At 47.9% G+C, this 23,480-nt stretch overlaps 1 protein-coding gene across 1 annotated transcript in view; it reads left to right on the plus strand.

Annotated features, from left to right (window-relative positions):
- The window catches only part of Nsun5 (Nop2/Sun-like domain containing protein 5), a 214,367-nt gene that overhangs the window by 75,960 nt on the left and 114,927 nt on the right, over window positions 1-23,480 (plus strand). The window contains exon 2 of the mRNA XM_068395137.1: window positions 20,896-21,063. Within this exon, the coding sequence (XP_068251238.1) occupies window positions 20,896-21,063 (168 nt within the window). The remainder of the gene's footprint in view (window positions 1-20,895; window positions 21,064-23,480) is intronic.

A 23,480-nucleotide genomic window follows, 5' to 3' on the forward strand; every position in this document is an offset into this window, starting at 1 on the left:
ATAATCCAAAAGCATGGATTTCGAAGATGCTGACCTCCAACTGGTTCCACCAGTGTTTCATCCCGCAAGTCAGCAAATATCTCGTAGAGAAGGGCTTGCCATTCAAGATCCTTCTCCTTATGGATAACGCTGGTGGACACGCCACTGATCTGTCACATGAGGGCATTCAGGTTGAGTTCCTGCTACCCAACACCACGTCATTAATTCAACCGATGGACCAGGGGGTTATCAGGGCGTTCAAGGACCTCTACACGAAGAATACCTTGGCGGACCTCGTTGCGTGTGTGGATGCTGCCCAAGAAGATGAGGATGAAGATTTTAACTTGAAGGCGTACTGGCGGCAGTACACCATAGCCACGTGCCTGCAGAACATTCAGAAGGCACTGCAAGAAATGAAACCTGCAACCGTGAATGCGAGCTGGAAGAAGTTGTGGCCCCAGATTGTTTACGACGACGAGGGATTTACTCCGTCTGAAATCCAACACTCTGCAATACGCAAATCTGTGCAGTTGGCTGCGATAATTGGAGGTGACCGGTTTGGCAACATGACGACTGAAGACGTCGACGAGTTGTTGGACTGCCATTCCCAGCCGCTAACTGACGCAGACCTAGAAGACCTGACGAAATCGGCCAGTGAAGAAGAGAGTGAAACTCAGGAAATGACCCAAGAAAATGTTGAAGAAACGGGCTTAACATTAGAACGGCTTGCCAAGGCCTGCAACCATGCGAAGAAGTTAAAAGAAATGTTGCAAGAGTGGGACGAGGATATGGTTCGGTCTGTGCAATTCTGCAACAAGATCGATGAAGACATGACTCCCTACAGGATGCTCTTAGAGCGAAAAAAGAAGCAGCGGCAGCAACTTCCGATCACAATGTTCTTCCGGCCTCGCAAAAAAGAGCCAGTTCCTCCTGCAAGTACGCCTTCGGAAGAAATTGAAGAAGTTTCCCAGGAAGAAGTTGAAGAGGTGTCCCAGGAAAAGACACCTCCGTCTGAAGAGACGTAAAATACTATCATTGGCTGCACAGTAGAAGACATCATCAGCTTCATCATCGTCATTTCTACTGTGCAGCAAATTCATCGCCATCATCATTCAAGTTTTTCTTGAACTTCTTTCGTGGTGAGTACAGTAACAATCTTTATTTTTTACTTTAATATTCTAACATTTTAATATTTGTGCCTGTTTTAGTTTAGTAATGTATGCATTAAGTTAAAGGGAAGGTTTTAAAAGTCTGAAGAGTATACATGTTGTAACCTATCATATTTTTTTTGTTTAAAATTTACATTTACGTACGTAAAACAATCTCTCTCTCTCTCTCTCTCTCTCTCTCTCTCTCTCTCTCTCTCTCTCTCTCTCTCTCTCTTAAATTGTTTTCCTGCTTTGCTACGTACAGTATGTACTGTATGATTTTATATAGATACGGTAAATAATATTTGTATATTTCTAAAAGCTTTTACTGTAAATATCATTATTTATCACTTTCATCATGCGCGTTAAATGCCTTCTTTGTTTACTGAGCGTGGTTGTTTACTGAGCGTACTTTATGATGCCGTCGTTTCAGGCGGCGTCATAAAGAAAAACATTTCATTTGGAAGTCCTAAGAAAAATTAAGTAAAACATTGGTAATAACAAAATCAACATACTGTACTGAATAATCAATATAATCGATGCAAAAACTAACCTATACACAGATGTGTAAATGCTTTTGTTTCTTCATTATGATCAGAGAAACGTAAACAAAACATTGGTTGCCATTTTTTATCGTGATTTTTGGCGTGTTTAGGAAACGCATGATATAAAATCGCCTTTAATATTTGTGCCTGTTTTAGTTGTTCCGTAACCGAAATACAAACCACGCTATTTACAAAAGGGTATTACTTTTAGCGTAGCTGAAATGGCGAGCCATTAGAATTTAACGAGGGTGTATTACCCCCGCGCTAGTTAGCGGGGGGGGGGGTAGGGGAGTGGTAGCTAGCTACCCCTCCTCCCCCTCACACACAGGTGAATACTCACTTTAACTTTTGGCTCGGACTGTGACAGACGTCTCTGTCCTGGTCCTCGCTTGGCAGCCATTGTCTGTTTTGTCTTTACTTAATCGCTTACTTTTCATTTACTCAATATATATGTAAACATGTTTTCATGTTTGTATATATATTTGAGTATAGAAATAAGTAAGTTTCCTTTTCAGATGTGTGTGTGTAGTGTACGATATCTATGTGGAGGCCTCGGCAGTTAGGCCACCACGGCGTATTTTATGGGTGGCGATCGAGTTTGACTTATGTCTTTCTCTCTCTCTCTCTCTTGAGGTCGTTCACCCTTTTACTACGTGTTACTACGCCCTTGTAGCCTAGCTTCCTTTCCGTGTGGGGGGTTGCTACGCCGTACGTTTGTATCAATTAGTTATGAATCTAATTGTAGTTGTTTTTTGTTTTTCAGCTTGTAGAACGATTCCTTTCGGGGTTTTCGTTCTTTCTTTAGTGTTCATTCATTTTTAAATTACATAATTACATAGTTACATAATTATAATTGTTATAATTCTGTTTTGGTTACAGCTCTCCTTCCGCGAGTGTAAGTAGTTGTGAGGGCATGTGCCTGTTGTGTAATTCTTGTTCCTTTCCCTCGGGATTCCTCTTTGGAGCCTTCCCGGGGGAATGAATGTGTACTAATATTATTTGTTTTAATTTTTTACAGTTACCGATCTAGTTCGTTTCTGTAATATAGCAACGGTGTGAGCTGTCTGGTGGAGTCCTGGGGATTCGGCTGTTGCTGTCTCCCCCCTTGTATTTTCGTCAGGGGCGTGTCTCCTTCTACTGGTAGTACTCCCGTGTCGACGGACAGCTCTCCAGTTCATTTTAGAACAGTCAGGAGGCTTGCCTCCTTGGGCGGATAACTTTCCTTCCGAGGGAAGTTTTTTCCTGTCCAGGCTTGAGTTTTTCTCCTTTTGGGGGGTTCTTCTCTTGCCTTTTTTTCGTGCGACTATGCTCTTGGTGCTGAGCGGTCGCACCTGCAGTTTTGCTCAAGGGGCTGGGCAACTGCAGGAGCTCCTCTTCGGAGGATTGCTCCTTTTAGGTCACTGGCTGACCAGTCTCTTCCACGAAGTGTTTCTCTTTCGTTCGCGAGAGAGTACACTCATAGAGACTCCTCTTCGGAGGTTTCTTCTGTTGCTGTTGCTGTTGCTGTTGGCCTCCCTCGCCGTAAGACCCACCGTCCGCCTCGTCGTAGGGCCTCTCATCTCCCTATAAGGGTGCTTGAGGCGCCTTTTGGACCTCCGTTTGCAGCCTACAACTCCTTTTTCTCGATCTTCCGCCTTGGTGCAGATGGACAGCAGTCTGATCTCGTCTTCCGACGGGCAACGGTCTTCCCGACGGACAACGGTCTGCCCGACGGACAGCGGTCTTCCGACGGACATCAGTCTCCCGGCGGACAACGATCTCTTCGGGGCAAAGGGTTGCCCCCACGGGGGTTCTTCCCTTGCGTGTCAGGGTTTCCCTGCGCGCCCTTCTGCTCATCAGCGCTCTCCTGTTCGTCAGCGCTTTCAAGATGATCTTCCCTGCGGTTCCTGTTGGTTCCTGTTACGCGCCCTGTGCGCCCACGTTCGCCCTCGCGATCTAGAATTTCGGTTCAGGTCGGGGTCAAGGACTGTTCTTCTTTGCGCAGGCTTCCATGCGTAGCCTTCTGCTCGTCAGCGATCATCAGCTCGCCAGCGATCATCAGCTCGTCAGCGATCATCAGCCCGCCAGCGATCATCAGCTCGCCAGCGATCTCCGGATCGCCCACGTGTGTTACAGCCAACGTTCTCCAACACTTCTGAAGGAACATGGTTCGCCAGCTACTAGCTCACCTGCGCATGCTGATCGCCATCGCGCGACCCTCAACTGCGGATGCTGATCGCCATCGCGCGACCCTCAACTACGGATGCTGATCGCCATCGCACAACCCTCAACTGCGGATGCTGATCACCATCGCGCGACCCTCAACTGCGGATGCTGATCGCCATCGCGCGACCCTCAACTGCGGATGCTGATCGCCATCGCGCGACCCTCAACTGCGGATGCTGATCACCATCGCGCTACCCTCAACTGCAGATGCTGATCGTCATCGCGCGACCCTCAACGGCGGATGCTGATTGTCATCGCGCGACCCTCAACTGCTGATGCTGATCGCCATCGCACGACCCTCAACTGCGGATGCTGATTGCCATCGCGCGACCGCACACCTGCGGATGCTGATCTCCATCGCTCAACCCTGCGCATGCTGATCACCATCGCGCGACCCTCAACTGCGTATGCTGTTCGCCATCACGCGATCGCCCACCTGCAGATGCTGTTCGCCATCGCGCGACCGCCAACCTGCGCATGCTGATCGCCATCGCGCGACCCTGGCATGCTTATCACCATCACGCGACCCTGCGCATACTGATCACCATCGCGCGACCCTGCGCATGCTGATCACTGCTCGCGATCGCTCACCTTCCCATACTGCTCGCCATCGCACGATCGCTCACCTGCGCATACTGCTCGACCATCGCGTCGGCATATCACAACGCGCCATCGCCAACCTGCGCGTTAGCGCTCACCAGCTCACCACCGATCGCTTGTTGATCCATATCGCCAGCAGTCCTCCTCGCCCACGCGGCAGCGCGTTTCCTCGCCATCGCGCTAACGCTTGTGTTCGCCGCCTCGGACTCGCTCTCATCCACCTGCCCACCCTCACGACCGCTCGCCTGCGCGACCGCTCGCCCGTGCAACTGCGCGACCGCTCGCCCGTGCAACCGCGCGACCCGCGCGACCCGCTCGCCCGTGCAACCGCGCGCCCACACGCCTGCACGTCTACGCTCATGCTCTCCAATGTTCGCCCACGCGCGAACCAACGGTTTTTTCCATCGCGCAGACGGATGGTGTTCCGTCGCGCGAACCTACAGTGTTTCTTCGCACAATTGTCGGCTTATTTCTTGCAGTATCCATTGCTCGTCTATGGGTTATCGCCCGCCAACCACCAGGAATTCCCGTCGCGCGAGCTCCAGGGCAATTGCGACCACGATTCCCAATGGGGTTTTCGCAGCATGACCAGCCTGGCGAGTTCTTCTGGAGCGTATTTCCAGAACACTGTCTCACCCCGTAAACACAGAGCATGGCACTTGCAGAATAGGAGAAACTTAAGGGAGATCTGAGCAACACTCCTCTATTCCTGAACCTGGGTTAGCCCTTCCCCGTCATTCCCTGGAAGGATTTTTGGCGGGGGGGGCTTTCCGTTCGAGATTTCTCCATCGGACAAGGGGTGACTGCTTACCTCTTCCTCGGGGAGCTTACCAGGTTCTTTCCCTCCTCGGTTACGGCCCGAGGTTTGGTTCAAGGAAGCTACAGGAAGATCAAGGGTACTTTCCTCCTCTCGAGCTCAGGCACCTTGGCCTTTCGTCGTTAAGTATCTAACTTGCGGACAAGCTCGATGTTGTACCATCTGGACGCGCTGACTGAGGGCTTCCTTCGGGTGTCTCATCTGTGGAGGTCGACGACCTCAGACACCCTTCCATCCTTGAGAAGAGTTTGTTTGTGCCCAAGGACAGAGACTTAGACAGCTGCTGTGCGGAGTAAATCGACTTCCGGTTTGACTCCTCCAAGGCGCTTTCTTCCAGACTCTGCAGGGCTCCAGCGCCTTTTCTTTCAACCACGTCGGCCTAAGTTATCGGCTACGACAACTGGGACAAGGTGTCCAATTGCAGTTTTCTCCTGTCAGGAACAGATGGCACGGGAGACTCCCCCGGGGGGGCATAGTCCTAAAAGGAGTTCACGAACTCTAGGATTGCAGGTTTTTCGCTGGGAGGATGCTTAAGGTTACTCATCCGAATGACAGCTTCCCGATGCCCATTCCCGCATATTCTCTGTGAGTAGCCAAGGATATCGCGCCTGCCGTCTCTGTCAGCGAATTCAGTGTCTCTCTGAACCTCTATGCCATAGCGTCAGCAGAGTTGCCCGGTTGGGCAGAATGATCCATACCTTAGGCGAAGGTCTTCCTTAGGATCATCGACGGCTTCACCCCCGGCCCCCTCAGTCGATCCTTTCTTGTAAGGAAGGATCTGAGAGGGGATATCCATAGTCGACCTCTCAGCCCCGATCAAGTTTGTCGAACAAACTTCGGCCAGCAGAATCGATCAGACTGGTAACGAGGCGACAGGACTCCTTAAAAACCCTGGATCGGAAGGACGGGTACTTTCAGTTTCCATTCCATCCATCTTCCAGGGTGCTCGTCGAATTCAGCCTAGACTGCAAGTATTCCTGCTTATGATGCAGTGTGGCTATCCCGCCGTGGCATAGCAGGTTTGTTTCCCCAGAGAACTCTCCCTGCCTTCCTCTTGGCCGCTCAGGGGCAGGCTTCCGCCTCCTCTGCTGTTTGGAGGGCTGGTCAACTCCTGTAGGCTCGGGTTTCGACCTTCTTCAGCGCCGGGACAAGCTTCCGGATGCTTACCATGAGTATGGGCTCATGGTATTTTGCTTGGAGCCTTCTCTTCCTCTGCCTCAACATCTGGAGTATCTGGCCATGATATTGAGTCAACCGCCTTACCACATTGGAAACCCCGCTTCTCGTCCATCCAGCGAGGTTAAGCAACGTCGGTACTTGGATGGGTGACCACCTGGGGACGCCAGATTCTGTTACCACATCCTCCGAGCCTTCCTTTCGGTTGACTGTGGCAAGACTGAGGAGAGTCGCAGTACCTGTTCTCAGTCAAGCAGAGCTTTCAGCCCTACCTTGAAACGTTTCCTAGTTCTCTTTTCCTCATTGACCCGTCTATAGTCCGAACAGTCGCCTCAGGATAAGTTCCATGTGGGGCGATCCAAGTTCCGGTGGCTTCAGGCAATGTTTAACCGGACTCCCTGGCCCTATGGGACCAGCGGAACTATTAGACCTGCAATGGGTGTTGACCTATGGAGCCTCTTGATGGTAGTGGATATTCTCGTCCTTTCCCCACATTCTTGATGCGGTTCTCGGACTCGTCAAAGGAAAGGGGGGGGCATGTTCCGGTCCAGGCCTATGGTCAAGACCTGAAGGATACCTCTCCATCATTCAGGCAGGCTTAGGGGCCTTAGTCTGGCCCCTCTTCAGATCCTACAGCTACTGCCGAGTCTCCCCGTTGCGCGTCGACTTCATTCTAACCAGCAGGGGACGCATTTTCACACCTTCACATCTTGCAGTAGAGATACCGGGATGATTGAGATTCTCTCAATACCACCATCGGCTCTCTCATTCCAGGCCGGGGAATGTTTCTCTCAGACTATCCGAGCAGAGCCTCATAGAGAGAGTGTACCTAGGGGTCTTTGACCTTGGGTAACCAGCAAGTGCTGGTCTGGGGGACCTGATCGCGACAGCTTGGAACCTCAAGCTTCCGCTAGTCTTCCCCCCAGTCTCAGACCCCGAGACACTGGCAAGATGCATTCCGGTGATGGTGGGACAACTTCGACGCCTGCGTCTTCCCTCCTTTTTTGTCGGCGGACAATGGGCCTCAACAAGACCAGGTTGTCTGTCAACCTTTCAATGGGAGAGCTCCACTGGGACTACGCGCAGAACGGTTTCTGGACCCTCTGCTTCCCCTGACGTATCTCCCGGGAGAGCTTCTCCCACGGCGCAGACTACTCAAGCAACCACACTGCGACATCTCTCCCGAACCGGGACGTCGCTTCGGCTTCATGCCTGGAGACACTACGCTTCCTCCTCTAGAAGAGACAACCCGCTACAGTCGCGGTACGGAGGTCGCGTCATCTGCGATAGTCATCCACAGGGGTCTCCCAGGCAAAGTGAAGAGTCTAAGGTGCCGTGGGAGATACTGTATACCTCTTCCCTTGAGGCCTCTTCTCCAGCAATAACAGTCTTATTGCCTTTCGGAGGGAGGAAACTCCTTTCCGCTCTCGGCAATGAAGCCTGTCGCTCAGCCTTTCCCTGACCTTCAGGCTTAAAGGAATAACTTTTTCCTGCCCGCTGGATCTATCCTCGCTCATGCGAAGCTACGATCGTCCCTGCCCTAGTCGGAGGAAGACCTCCAACTTGGAGCATGGCTCGGACTTTTAGTCCTTTAAGAGATCTTCTCAAGACCCTTTTACGACAGGCCTCGGATTGTATTCCGCCTTGGGTCTTCTGCTCACTCTGGCCACGGCCAGTGTGTAAGCTATCTTCTTGGTCTCTTACTACTCCCCCCTTTCTAAGGAAGAGGGGAAGGCAACATTCAGGCTCGCTCCTGAGTTGTTGGCTAGACTCAGAATCTGAGGGTCCCGGCCCTTCGGTCCGATTCATTCAAGATTTCGAGTCTCCATTCTGTGTCTGATGTCCCAAGACCTTCTCCTTCTTGCCAGTAAGGAATCGAGAGGTTAGCGCTGGGAACAGCTGCAGTTTGTCCTCAGTTGCAGCCGATTTGGGAACACAAGGAGGACATGGGGGGAGAGTCACCAGTATACCTCTTCAGCCCGGACTCAAGGACATTCATCTAGTCCTGTCTTCAGACCCTCCCCCGTCACGTTGCCCTACAGCACGATGTTGGATACATCGCAACGTCCCTCGCCTTCGAGTAATACTACTCTGTGACGCAGGTGCTACAAGCTGGAGTCTGGAAGCGTCTGATGACCTTCGCAGCCCGCTTCCTGCAGGGCGTGACCCACAGGAGTCTCGATACGTTTTCTATCGCTCTGTGGTGGCTACACAACAGCTGGTCTAACCTCAGGCTCCCTTTTGGACAGGTAGCAGAAGGTTGAGGGCATTGTTATCAGGTTTTAGTCTGCATGAACGAAAGAAGTATATCTGGCCCTTACTTCTTTCTTCATCATCCCCTCTACGGGGAAGCAGCATCCTGGTCTCTGCATAGCTGACCTCGAACCTCTGCAGGTAAACCATGCTTCCTTGTGTTCCGAGTATTGAGTCAATACTGTCGCGTCCCCCATACCCTGACGAGGTGGTATTGGGAACGTCCTAACCCAGAGTTCCTTCTAGAACTCCAGGTCAACTGCCTAGGACTAGTCACACTTCTTCCTTCACACACAAGCTTACGTAGGCCACATGGTTCCTTGCGGAGCAAGGAACTTGTGAGGTGCAGGGACTCCTTTTCTCGAGTGCGACTCACTCGGATTCTGAGTCCCCGGGTAAAGCCAAAGCCAGTATGGCTGGGGACTTTCCACCCTTCCTAAGGGATAAGTCACCCTTTGTAAATAGCGTGGTTTGTATTTCGGTTACGGAACAAATGACAAATTCGAAGATAATTTGTATTTTTCCTAACCATACAAACCTTAGCTATTTACACATATTTGCCCGCCAGCCCTGTCCCCCAAGACAAGTCCTACCTCTAAGTGAAAGTGAGTATTCACCTGTGTGTGAGGGGGAGGAGGGGTAGCTAGCTACCACTCCCCTACCCCCCCCCCCCCCCCCCCCCCCGCTAACTAGCGCGGGGGTAATACACCCTCGTTAAATTCTAATGGCTCGCCATTTCAGCTACGCTAAAAGTAATACCCTTTGTAAATAGCTAAGGTTTGTATGGTTAGGAAAAATACAAATTATCTTCGAATTTGTCATTTTAGGGTACTGTAGTACATACATTAAGTGTTCTGTACATTAAAGGGTAGTTTGTTAACAGTACAGTGAACCCTCGTTTATCGCGGTAGATAGGTTCCAGACCCGGCCGCGATAGGTGAAAATCCGCGAAGTAGTGACACCATATTTACCTATTTATTTAACATGTATATTCAGACTTTTAAAACCTTCCCTTGTACGTAGTACTGTTAACAAACTACCTGTTAATGTACAGAACACTTAATGCATGTACTAACGTACCCTAAACTAAAACAGGCACAAATATTAAAGGCGACTTTATATCATGCGTTTCCTAAACACGCCAAAAAGCACGATAAAAAATGGCAACCAATGTTTTGTTTACGTTTATCTCTGATTATAATGAAGAAACAAACGCATTTACACATCTGTGTATAGGTTAGTTTCTGCATCGATTATATTGATTATTCAGTACAGTATGTTGATTTGATTATTACTAATGTTTTACTTAATTTTTCTTAGGACTTCCAAATGAAATGTTTTTCTTTATGACGCCGCCTGAAACGACGGCGTCATAAAGTACGCTCAGTAAACAAAGTAAGGAATTTAACGCGCATGATGAAAGTGATAAATAATGATATTACAGTAAAAGCTTTTATAAAATATGTTATTACAAATATTATTTACCGTATCTATATGAAATCATACATACGTAGCAAAGCAGGAAAACAATCTACGAGAGAGAGAGAGAGAGAGAGAGAGAGAGAGAGAGAGAGAGAGAGAGAGAGAGAGAGAGAGAGAGAGAGTTGTTTTACATACGTAAATGTAAATTTTAAACAAAAAAAATAGCCCCATTTCATATGAAATAGATTACAAATATTTTACTTTATCATATTACAGTAGTCTGTATAATACTGTAAAGTTCAGTACAGTATGTTGTTGTTATAGTTGTGGCGATGAAATTCTCACGAAACAAAACACGCCATTTGATTACAACAGCTGATTCTCTCTCTCTCTCTCTCTCTCTCTCTCTCTCTCTCTCTCTCTCTCTCCTCTCTCTCTCTCTCTCTCTCTTCGTGTTATACAATACTTACATTTAGATGAAGAAACTAAAATTAGTTTTCTTAGTGTCAATTAAATACAAAACGAAAAAATTAGGCCGAGTTTACATCCATTTCAATCATAGCTAAAAATACGGCATCCGATTTCATCAGCAAACCACTATTTTTGGGGAAATATAATTTTATTCTAGAAAATTGCCACTATTTAAATAGTTAATTGCACATTAAGAAAGCGTGTACTTTTGTTTTTAAATTTCGGGTGTGTTTTAAAAATCGAGTATTGTTGACTTCTTTTTGTTTTACTTTTGGCTGTGATTAGATCAGCTGTCATCTAGCTGCCGCTCTTGAGTGTGTACGAATACACTAACAAAGTATCGTTTATACCATTTCTTAACTTATTCAAACCGTCTACAGTATACAGTTGATATTACATAAGCACCAATGTGTTATAACATATCAATTTTTTTTGTTTATTACATTTAAACCCCCCTCTATCTCTCTCTCTCTCTCTCTACCTATCTCTCTCTCTCTCTCTCTCTACCTCTCTCTACCTATCTCTCTCTCTCTCTCTCTCTCTCTCTTTCTCTCTCTCTACCTCTCTCTCTCTCTCTCTACCTCTCTCTCTCACTACCTCTCTACCTCTACCTCTCTCTCTCTCTGTGGGCTACTTTTCACTACCTCCCATTCCTTACCTCTCTCTATCTCTCTAACAAATGATATCTTTGTTGCTCCTCAAAGTTTCATTTATATTGAAAATCAATCAGGATTCAATTTTCCTTACTTTCTCCAATCTCGCACCATCGGTCACATCGCGGTATTTTCGATATTTCCGGAAAATCCGCGATATATGTATATACATGGGTTATGAAAAAAATCCGCGAAGTGGTGAATCCGCGATGGTCGAACCGCGAAGTAGCGAGGGTTCACTGTACTACGTACAAGGGAAGGTTTTAAAAGTCTGAATGTACATGTTAAATAAATAGGTAAATATGGAGTCACTATTTCGCGGATTTTCACCTATCGCAGTCGGGTCTGGTACCTATCTACCGCGATAAACGAGGGTTCACTGTACTTGTAATATATATATAAACATTCTTTATGTTTATGTATATATTTTTGTATATAGAAATGTAGTAAGTTTTCTTTTCAGTGTTTTTGCTGTGTGGTAGTGTACGACAACGACACCGGCGTAGTGCTTGGCCACCACGGTTTCACGTCATGGGCCGCGGCCACTCCCTCTTGGTCCTTCAGTCGTTTCCTTCGGCTTTCTGTTAATTCGTCCGCCGTGGGGAATCGTCATCGCTGGATTTTCTTCATTCATCTATTATCTTCGCTGTTCCTCCTTTCCTACGGGGAACTTGGATTCTCAGCGAAGGGAATGTGGGAGTTTAGTTTGATTACGTTCTCTCTCTCTACTCGAGGTCGTTCACCCTTTACTACTACTACGTACTATTACGGAAACTTCTTTCCCGTTCCGGGCTGAGTTGCTATTACGTTTTATTTGCCTCAGTTATTTTTAATGAAATCTAATTATATTTTTAACTTTTCAGCTTCTGGGAACACTTCCCTTCGGGGGTCAGTGGTTCTTACTATTTGTGAACATTCAAAAATCAGTTACATAATTATAATTGTTATAATTCTGTTTTTGCTAAAGTTCTCCGCCCTCCCCCTTCTCCTGTGAATGTCAGTGGGGGAGGAGGGTGCATACTTATTTTTCAATTCTTATGTTTTGCTATTCCCTTTGGGTTACTCTTCCGAGTTCCTCCCGGGGGAATTTCTGTTAAATAGTTATTTAACTTTATTTTCCCTGTTAACTATGCAGTTTTTCTTCGTTTGACTGAAGTGTGCCAACGAAGCAGAGCTGTCCTGTTTATGCCTTGGGAGTCTGCTGTCTCTGCCGTGTCTCTAGGACATCGTCATGGGCGTTATCCCTTCTCTTAGAAGTTCTCCCGTGACAACTGTCAGCTCTTCAGTTCATCTTAGAACGATAAGGAGGTTCGCCTCCAGGGGTAGGTAACTTCCCTTTCGAGGGAGGTTCCCTTCCCAGGTGTGAGATCTTCCCCCTGCAGAGGGGGAACTTCTCATACCTTAATATTCCAGGATGGGTTTTCCTGGTCCTTAGGCGGTTATGCACTTGGTGCTGAGCGACCGCTCTTGTAACCATGCTCAAGGGGCTGAGCGGTTGCAAGGCCGTGCCATGGAACTTCATGTGACTTGCTCTTGGGGGCTGACCGGTCGCTTCTGTAGCGATGCTCTTCGGGGACTCGTAACTTTAGTTACGTTGATCCCTTAGGCTCTCGTAAGTTTAGTCCCTAACACTTTGGTGTTTAGTGACTAGGAAACTTTGGTTTCCCGTTACGCTGACCCTTCGGGGTCTCGTAACTTTAGTTACGCAGAACCCTTGGGCTCTGGTAACTTTAGTCACTCCAACACTTCTGTGTTTAGTGACAGGGAAACTTCGGTTTCTCGTTGCGCTGACCCTTCCGGGTCTCGCAACTCAGGCTGCGTTAGGCCTTTGGTCTCTCGTGCCCTTTAGTCACTCTGATCCTTCGGGGTCTCGTTCTCCTAGACCTGCTGACCTGCCGTCGCCGTTTCTGGCTGCTGACGCGCTGTGGGCGCCCACGCACCCCGTTATCCAACGGGCACCGATCCTTTCGGGGCAAAGGGGCTTTCTCACATTGTGAGTAAGTCCCTTAAGCGCCAGGTATCACCTGCGCGCCAACGTTCTCCTGCGCGCAAGCGCTCGCCTGCCGGTCCTACGGTTCCTGAGACTGCTATCCAGAGACATCCTGTTCCAGGCACTGCTCGCCAACGTTCCCTGCGCATTAGCGCACATCCTTGGAGTTCCTGAGATAGCGCATAGGCGCTCACCAGTGGTTCAGCCTGTGGTGTCTCCAAGTTTCTTCTACGAAGGGCACCTCTCCTGTTCTCGGGCGAGGTCTCTCTTAGAGACCACTCCTCGGAGTATCAAGCAGTACTTCCAGTGTTGATCGTCGGCTCTGGACTCTGAAGCAGACCTGCCTTGGTCCTCTTCAGGGGATGCCCTCCCTTTTAAGGACACATCCCAGTTCCTGATCGTCCTGTCAGCTGATCCTTCAACCTAGCGCACAAGCGCGCGCGCGCTAGCGCCGACGATCTTCTTATGCTCGCAAGCGCCGACGATCTTGTTTCGCGTGCAAGTGCTGACGATCTTCATACGCGTGTAAGCGCCGACGATCGTCCGCTCGCGGGCACCGATGGTTTCCTGCGCGCACTCGCCGACGATCTTCTTATGCACGCAATTGCCGATGATCTTCTTACACGCGCGAGCGCCGACGATCTTGCGCGTGCAAGCGCCGACGATCTTCTTACGCGTGCAAGCGATGACGACCTCTTCCGCGCTCGCGCGCGCAGATGGTCTTACTCACACTCGCGCGCGCCAACAAACTCGTACGCGCGCGCTGCTATTCTTTATTCTGACCTTGCTCGTCAATCTGATTCCTGCGCACCCTATGAAGTCTCGCCCGCGCTCCCGCGTGCGAGCGAGCATTTTAACAGTCTTGCGCGCGACCCCCGGGTATTTCCCATCGCGTGAGCGCCAGCTCGCTCCCTAGCGCAATTGCCAGCGCGCTCCCTAGCGCAATTGCCAGCGCGCTCCCTAGCGCAATCGCCAATGCCCTCCTCCGCGCGAGGCTGCCAGACAACGCGCTGTAAGGTCGCCATTGCCACATTTCTCCCCCCTCCCCCCAGCACAGAACAGTGTGCTTGCTGGAGGGGGGAAGGTTCCAGAAAGGTCGAGGGACATGCCGTCCTTATCTTTTTACAGGCGACTTCCCCTCCGGAGGGAGTGTCTGACAGCGCAACTGTCGGCCGGAAGCCTGGTTTTGGACTCTAATCAGAGCTGTAGCACAGGCTTTCAAGCTGTTCTCTCTGAATGGAGCCATAAATCCTTGGCTGCAACCACTCCCCCGAAGAGGAAAAGAGGAGTTCGGACGAGGTATCTTCTCCGAGGACGTAGCTGTCTCCTCGTAAGTCTTCAAGGCAGGGACTCTCCCCCCTCAGACTTTTCTCCTTCACCTTCGGACAAAGTTTTCCCGCCCTCAGGAGAGTCACGGGAGGTGAGACGTTCCCCAATCACACCATTGAGGGAAACCCCACCTCGCGCGATAAGTTTTCTCGAATAAAGGTGGAGAAGAGCCTGCCTCCGTCGTTGTTGGAGTCCTGCATCCCTCCCGGGAGGGAGTCAAGGACTCCAAAGAAATACCGGGAGTCCTCTAGCACCAAATCTTCAGGCTCAGACATTCTTTGTTATGGGAACGAACCTGTTTGAGCTAAGGACGTGAAGCAGGCAGCTGAGAGGTGTAGGAAGTCACCAAGACTCCCTCCTATACAGTATAGGGCTTTGACATTCAAGCCCTATAAACCAGCACCTCAGCAGCCACGTCCTACCAAATCAACGGCAGCTAAGACAGTGGGGTTTAAGTCCTTTCCGGTCAAGGACAGGATAGGCAAAAAGTTCCCCAGGGGAGGGAAGAATCCTAGAATGGACTACTGAGGCTGCAAATGCTAGGATTGGCAGTTCCCCTGCATGTCCCCAGTGGCGGGATACCTACAAGGTTGCGCAGACCAACTCAGGGCCGTTTCCTGGACGATTTCTGTAAGCAGTCGGGGATATCACGTCCTGTTCACAGCATCTCTACCTCCCCTGAGGACGAATCCGGTATCATTTAGCACCCTTGCCATGGGATCAGTTAGGGGGCGAACTCTGTGAGCAGAGGTCCAGATTAAAGAATACTTCGGTCAGCATGGAGACCTCAGACACAGTCAGTCTGGCAGTAAATCGCAAGACTTCTTGTGTTTACTGGACCTGAAGGCCGTGTACTTCCAGATCCCAGTCCATCTGTCTTCAAGGAAGTACTTAGGAGTCAACATAGACAACAGGATCTACCAGTTCAAGGTGCCGTGTTTCGGTCTCTCCACAGCACCACAGGGTTTCACCGGACTGTTCACCCTAATTTCATCATGGGCACTCAGGATCGGCTTCCGTCTCCTCCGTTATGTGGATGACTGCCTGATCCTAGCAGACGCGGAGTCATTCCCTCTTTGACACCGAGACAAACTTCTACGACTTTGCCTGGATCTAAGGATCATGGTAAGTCTCGAGAGGTCCGCTCTGCTGCCCAATCAATGACTGGTTCACCTAGGCATGATTATAGACACCAATCTCCCTAAGGCCTTTCCATCAGACGACAGGATAGCAAGGCTGAGAAGAGTCGCAAGCCCTTTCCTCAGACGAGAAGAGCTTCCAACCCAATCGTGGTTACGTCTCCTTGGTCATCTTTCACCCTTGGCTCGTCTAGTCCTCAACGGTCGCCTCAGGATGAGGTCTCTTCAGGGGCGACTCAGGTCCGAGTGGAATCAAGGCTGCGATTCCCTGGACATCATGATCCCCATGGATTCTTCCGGGGGGGGGGGGGGGGGGGTGGCACGTTCTGTACCACAGGGCCTCAGGCCGGTGGCCAGAGCCGGAAAAGTGCCTCCATATAAATCTGCTAGAGATGAAGGCCGTTATTCTTGGCCCTTCAACAGTGCCAACAAAGACCTAGTGGATCACTCTGTGGTGTGATGAGCGACAACACCACAGTAGTGGCTTACACCAACAAGCAAGGAGGTACCTTTTCAAAGCAGCTAATCGCATCTCTCAGTAGAGATACTGAGATAGACCGAAGTCCACTTGATTCCTCTATCGGCTCGCTTCCTTCCAGACACCGGCGTCAATGACCTTAGATGTCAGGATGCCTGAAAACTTTAAATCATTCATTCATTCCTTCCAGACAAAGGGAATGTGCTTGCCGACAGTCGGAGCAGAGCATCTCAGATAATGAGTACCGAGTGGTCCTTGGATCATCCAGTGGCCAACAAAGTCCTGACTTTGTCGATCGGTTCGCTACGGCGCTGAACTTCAAGCTCCCGCTGTATTGCCCCCAGTCTCAGATCCCAAAGCACTCTGGCAAGATGCCTTCCAACAACGGTGGGACAGCACCGACGTGTGCGCTTTTTTCCCCCGTTCTGTCTGATGAGGAGCGTGCTCAACAAGACCAGAATATCGGTCAACCGCTCAATGACCCTTTATAGCTACGCTATGGCATGACGCGGAATGGTTTCCGGACCTTCCGCAACTCCTAACGGAACTTCCGGGAGAACTCCCTCTGCGACACAAGCTACTCAAACAACCACATGTCAACATCTTTCACAAAGCCGTAGCTTCGCTTCGACTTAACGCCTGGAGACTATCCAGCATCTCCTCACGAAGAGAGGATTGTCTCAATAAGTTGCGAACAGGATGTCTGGACACCTGCGCAGGTCATCCGCAGGGGCCTACCAGGCAAAGTGGCGAGTTTTCTGTGGTCGGAATCGTGAATGGGTATCTCTCCACTCGATACCACTATTCCAGCAAGAGTGGAGTTCTTCATTTATTTGTGGGAAGAATGCGTCTTTCAGTCTCGGCAATGAAAGGCTATCGCTCAGCCTTAAGTCTAGCCTTCAGGCTCAAAAGAGCGGACATTTCTTCCTCGCTGGTACTTTCCCTACTCATACGAAGATACGATCTTACCTGCCCTCAGTCGGAAGTGAGACCTCCTCCAGGGAACATGTTTCGAATCCTCAGGCCTCTTAGGAGGCCTCCCTACGAACCATTTCGCCAGGCTTCAAATCGCCACCTAACTTGGAAGGTGGTGTTCCTACTAGCTTTGGCCTCGGCCAAGCGAGTCAGTGAACTTCATGGTCTCTCATATGACATTGCCCATTCAAAGGGATGGGGGGAGGTAACGTTCAGATTCGTCCCTGAGTTTGTTGCTAAGACTCAGAATCCGGGAGTGCCAGACCCTCGGTTCGACTCTTTCCAGGTTTCGAGTCTTCATTCTGTAACAGATGACCCAGACCAACTCCTACTGTGCCCAGTAAGGAGTCTGAGGCTATATCTCAAAAGAATGGCTGCAGTTCGTCCCCAAGTACAGGCATTGTTTGTGAGCACTGGGAGGACAAAGAGGAGGGTTACGAAGAACACTATCTCGGCATGGATTCGTAAGGTAATCCATCTATCCCTGAATCCTGACCCTCCTCCGTCACGTCGCCCTAGAGCACATGATGTCAGGGGCGTAGCTACGTCCCTGGCCTTCAAAAAGAACTTCTCAGTGATGCAGGTTCTACAAGCAGGGGTGTGGAAGCGTCATACGACCTTCACATCCCACTACCTGCAAGACGTGACCCACAGGAGGCTCGATACGTTCTCTATCGGCCCTGTGGTGGCTGCACAACAGCTGGTTTAAACCTCAGGCTCCTTAATGGACAAATAGCAGAAGGCATTGTTACCCGGTTTTAGTCTGCATGAATGAAAAGGTTTGTCTGGCCCTTATTCTTTTCTTCATCCTCCCCTCTCTTGGGGAAAGCAGCATCCTGGGTTCTCTGCACAGCTGATCTCGAACCACTGCAGGTAAACCATGTCTCCTTTTGTTCCTAGTATTAAGCTAATTCTGTCACGTCCCTATACCTGACGAGGTGGTATTGGGAGTGTCCTAGCTTAAAGTTTCCATCTAAAGGACTTCAGGTCAACTTCCTAGGACAAGTCACTCTTCAAACCTTCACACACAGCTTACGAAGGCCGCAGCCCTTGCTCAGCAAGGTGCTAGGGAGGTGCAGGGACTCCTTATTGTTGAGTGCTGACACACTCAGATACTGAGCCCCCGGGCAAAGCCAAAAGCCAGTACTGGCCGTGACTTACCACCCTCCCTAAGGGTTGAGTCACCCATATTAAATAGCTTGGTTTGTATTTCAGTTACGGAACAAATGACAAATTCGTAGGTAATTTGTATTTTTCCTAACTATACAAACCTTAGCTATTTGATCAAACTTGCCCGCCAGCACTATCCCCCGTGAAGTCCTACCTCTAAGCAAAGTGAGCTCAGCACAGGTGTGTGAGGGGGGGGGGTGTAACAAGCTACCCTCCCTACCCCCCCCCCCCCCCCGCTAATTAGCAGTGGGGTAGTAAACCCTCGTTAAAATTCTAATGGCTCGTCATTTCAGCTACGCCTAAAGTAATTACCCTTAATAAATAGCTAAGGTTTGTATAGTTAGGAAAAATACAAATTACCTACAAATTTGTCATTTTTTCCTTTACAGTACAGTATATAATTTTTATTTATACCTGTAATGTTATTTAATTATATACTGTACAGTACATGTATATTATATACAGTATAAGTATACTGTAGTACAGTGCTTTCTATACTAATATGTTATGTATTAATTTTTAATGTTTTTACCTGGGGTTTTGCACGCATTAGCTATTCTATTACCCGCCATACGACATTTTCACCATACGATACCAACTCCGGAACGGATTAATGTCGTATGGGGGGGGTCTACTGTAATAATAGGCCCACATTTGGGCATTAGACAATGCAGTAGAGTTGTCAGGTAGGTGTATTCCTTGCAAGAGCAATATAAATGCTGACACTCAGCCTCCAGGGTCAGGTGGTAGGTACAGAGTGGTCCCAACTCCCTTGCATGGCACAAAGGCTTATTTTCCGTTTGGGTTCCCAATGATAGACTTGTTCGTAACTCGCCTGAACAACAAGCTACCAGTGTTTTGTTCTATAGTCCCAGATCCCTCTGCCATCCTTGAAGATGCATTCTAACATCCATGGGACAACCTGGATGCTTATGCATTGCCTTCCTTGTGCCTGTAATGATGAATACTCAACAAGATGACTTAGAATGCCAGGGTAACCCTGATGGCTCCCAAGTGTTCACAGGCCGAATAGCTTGTGGAGTTGCTGATGCTCTGAGTCAAGGTACTGGTGCAGCTAGCCAAGTGGCCCAATCTTCTCCGTCAGCTGCAGAGGTTCCACAACTCGTTGCCCTCCCGTGCCCTCCCTGTCACTTCACAGGTGGAGACTGTACAGCATCTCCTTTGAGAGAAAAGTTTTTTGCGAGATACTGCGAAGTACATGTCTGGATACCTCCATACATCCTTTGCAGCTTTCCAGCTGGGAAAATGGGCCAACTTCTGTGATTAGTATTGTAAACGGGGTAGTCCTCTGGCTGAAGCCTCTCAGCAACTGATAGCTGATTTTTTCGTGTACCTTTGCTCTGAGAAGCTCATCCCAGTCTCCTTAGCTAGGGGCTACTGCTCTGCCCAAAGCCAAGTCTTTAAAGTAAAAGCCTTGGACCTTTCCTCCTCTTGGTAACTGTCCATACTGATGATGAACTACAATCAATCTTCTCCGCCAAGGAAATTCAAATCTCTATCCTGGAGTTCTTGACTCTCTTAAACGCTCGCACTACTAATTTTTAACAAGGACATTAAACAAGTGTCTTACACTTGAGACTGTGTTTTTGCTGTTGCTCGCCTCAGTGTAAAGGTTAGGTGAATTTCATAGCATCTCGTATGCCATTAGTCAGTCTTTGAAATAGAAAGAAGTCTCGGTATCTTTCGTGAAGATACAAAATCCAGTAACCCACAACCTGAGGTTCAAATTCTTCTTCATCTCCTCCCTTAAAGACGTGACTAGCAATATGGATGACCTGCTTCTCTGTCCTGTAACTGCACTAAGACACTACCTCAAGAGAACCCAGTGCTTTAGACCATAGCACAAGAGGTTTTTCCTTGTAACTGGTAGGATTAAGAAATCAATCTCAAAGAACACTTATCTCCATCTGGCTTTATGAAACCATCAGGTAAACATAACCTTCCTCGGAGGAAACCGAGAGTGGTACTTGAAGAATTGGAGCCCAAGAAGTCACAAGTATCTGCTTCACCCTCGCCTTCAGGAATAATCTTTTCTAGTCGCAAGTGCTGAAGGCAGCAATCTGGAAATGCCAGACAGCTTTCGCTGCTCACTACCTGCAGGTACAAATCCCTGCAGGTAACCGCTCAAAAGGTTATGTAGTGAGCATAGCTCCTTCACAAGACAAGAAACATCTTGTCTAAGATAAGAATGGTATAGTGTCTGAGCCTTCTTTCTTTTCTTCTTCCCTTCTATTGGGGTAATTACAGCCACGCCGTTATGGAGCTGGATGGACGAGCCATGCAGGTAAGCTACCTAATAGAGCAACTTTTATTTAAATTGGTTTGTATTGAAGAATATTGCCCATCCTTCTTACGAGGAGAAGGATGAAGAAATGTATGCATTCCCATCAATCTTATTAATTCCAGCTTCATTGAACTCGCACTCCTATTAAAGGTATCAGGTTTGTATGGTTAGGAAAGATACAAATTGATTAAAAAATCTGCGAATTTTTGCAATAATCAATTACTGAACATTTTATTACAGATGCCCATACAAAAGGAACAAGGTGAACATGGAAATGGAAACCAAAAAGGAAAAAAACCACATTCAGTCAAAGTGCCACAGCTGTACAAAACAGCAGCAAAAATATTGAAGAAATATGAAAACAAAGAAGGATCTTTGAAAAATCTGATTTATTCAGAAAATTACAGGGTAAGTGTACAGTAATGCAATGTACTATTAAACGGATTTTGAGAGAAGCGGAAAATCTATTTTTGGGTGAGATAGCCATGTCGTCCTGATGGAAGAACAGCCCCATTGTCCCTGTACGAAAGCCTGATGGAAGAACAGCCCTATTGTCCCTGTACGAAAGCCTGATGGAAGTTTACGCATGTATATTGATTATAGGAAGGTGAATGAAGTGACTGTTAACGAACGTTTTCTAATGAATGTGGTGTCTGATTGTGTTTATAAGATGCATGGAATGAAAGTTTTTACTAAATTAGATTTGGTGCGGGGCTATTACCAGATGCCTCTGGCAGAGGGGAGCAGGCCCATTACTGCATTTTCAAGTACAAATTGTCACTTTCAATTTAAAAGGTTGAGTTTTGGTCTTGCTAATGCGCCTGCTGCCTTCCAAAGAGCGATGAATGTTGTTTTGGCTGGGTTTGATCAACAGAAGGTGACTGTTTTTATAGATGATATTCTAATTGTGAGCGAGACTGTTGAGGAACATATGTGGTTGCTTGAGGCAGTGTTGAGGCGGTTAATTGAAGTTGGTGTGAAAATTAAGCTTGAGAAGTGTACGTGGTTGTCCAGGGAGGTGGAATTTCTTTGGCATGTAGTGGGTGAATCTGGTATAAGGAAGAGTGACAAGTTTGTGAATAAGGTGCGAGAATTTCCACGTCCCCGGTCTGTGCGTAAGTTGCGAGGTTTTCTTGGTTTGGTTGAGTTTGGTCGCAAGTTTGTTAGAGATTGTTCAGGTATAGGGAAGCCTTGGAACGAATGGATGGGTAAAAGGAATAGTACAAAGTTAAAGTGGGATGATCGGATGATAGAAGCGTTTGAAAGGTTGAAGAAAGAGGCCGCGAAAGACGTCACTTTGGCATTTCCAGACTACAGTGAAAATGCGAATATGCTAGAGTTGTATACGGATGCGAGTGGGGTTAGTATGGGTGGTTGTTTGGTTCAAATGCAGAGAGTAAATGGAGAAGAGAAATTGAGAGTAATAGCGTATGTTAGTAAAGCGTTTAATAAAGCTGAGCGGAAGTATTCGACGATTGACAGGGAATTGGCTGCAATACGATTTTGTGTGAAAGCATTGAAGTATTTTTGTATGGTGTAAAATTCATTGTGCGTACTGACCATCAGCCCCTAGTGTATATGATTAGGAAAGAGTGTGTGAATGCAAGGGTTGCTAGGACAATAGAGGATTTGAATGAATTTGATTATAAGTTAGAATATGTACCGGGAAATAAAAATGTGATAGCAGATGCGAGGATGCATGGGAGGATGGAAGATAAAGAGAGTAATCAGAATTCTGAAAGGTTGCCTGAAGGTTTAGTTATGGAGCAGAGTTGTGAAGGGGAAGATATGGTATATAAGTGTATCCTAATGGGTTTAAGCAAGTTAATACAGGAGGGGTTAAATAGGGAAATACCGGGTAGCGTAACTGAGCTTAAAAGAAGGGTGATGAATGAAGTGTCAAAAGAAATGGTATATGAGGAGGAGAATAGTGTACTAGAAGGGGAATTATTATCAAAGATATTAATGGTAGTAAGTATGTTGTATGGTGTCACTGTTTATTTGTATTTTGGGTGGAATCGTCCGATGCAATACCGGGCAAATAAGGAGACTGAAAGGGAGTATATATTGAGGTTACAATGTAATGAAAGATGTTGCAAGTTGTTGAGTGAGAAGGAGGATTGCCCGAGTGACTTGATTCTGTAATAAAATTGCCGCCTAGTAACGAAGGTCGGCAAGCCATCTACGATACGTAACTTGATATCGGCCCTAAATATGAACCACAAGGGTTCTAAACGCTAAATAATGAATATCCACAATAACATATAAAAAACTTTTAACTAATAATAAAAATAATACACTTAGTAACACCGCGAGTGAAACTAAAAGCTCTCAAAACAGGAGTACCAACTGTAAGCGGAATCGAGCAAGACCGAGATGATCGAAGAGAATAAACTCCTATAATTTAAATATGAAACGATCTAGATTGCTCAAAACACAGCAAAACATAGCTTGGTACTTAACTTAGACGGTGTCTCCTGGGAAACCGATGAAGAAGCCATAATCCAGTGGAAAATAAGGCAAAACACGAGAGCACAAAAAAAAGCGGGTTACAACACAGGCGTGCTAAAAAAAAGGTGAGTTCTGAGCGGATGCAGAGTTGGTGGTGCCAAGGGAGGTTGAACGGCTCTCCTCTATTGGGGTCTTTGTCGTGGATGAATCTAAATAGTGCGGGACCTCTGGATTATACGCCCAATTTTATACCGACACCAATAGGTGAGCGAGCTAGTTAACCTAGCACTCCTTTACATTTTTTCTCTGGTATATTTAGCAGTAAATTACCTAAGAATAAGTGCTAGATTCACTGGCCGGCACAGGTTCAAGCC

This window comes from Palaemon carinicauda, chromosome 20 (assembly GCF_036898095.1).
Source record: "Palaemon carinicauda isolate YSFRI2023 chromosome 20, ASM3689809v2, whole genome shotgun sequence".
In the NCBI taxonomy this organism is placed as follows: Eukaryota; Metazoa; Arthropoda; class Malacostraca; order Decapoda; family Palaemonidae; genus Palaemon; species Palaemon carinicauda.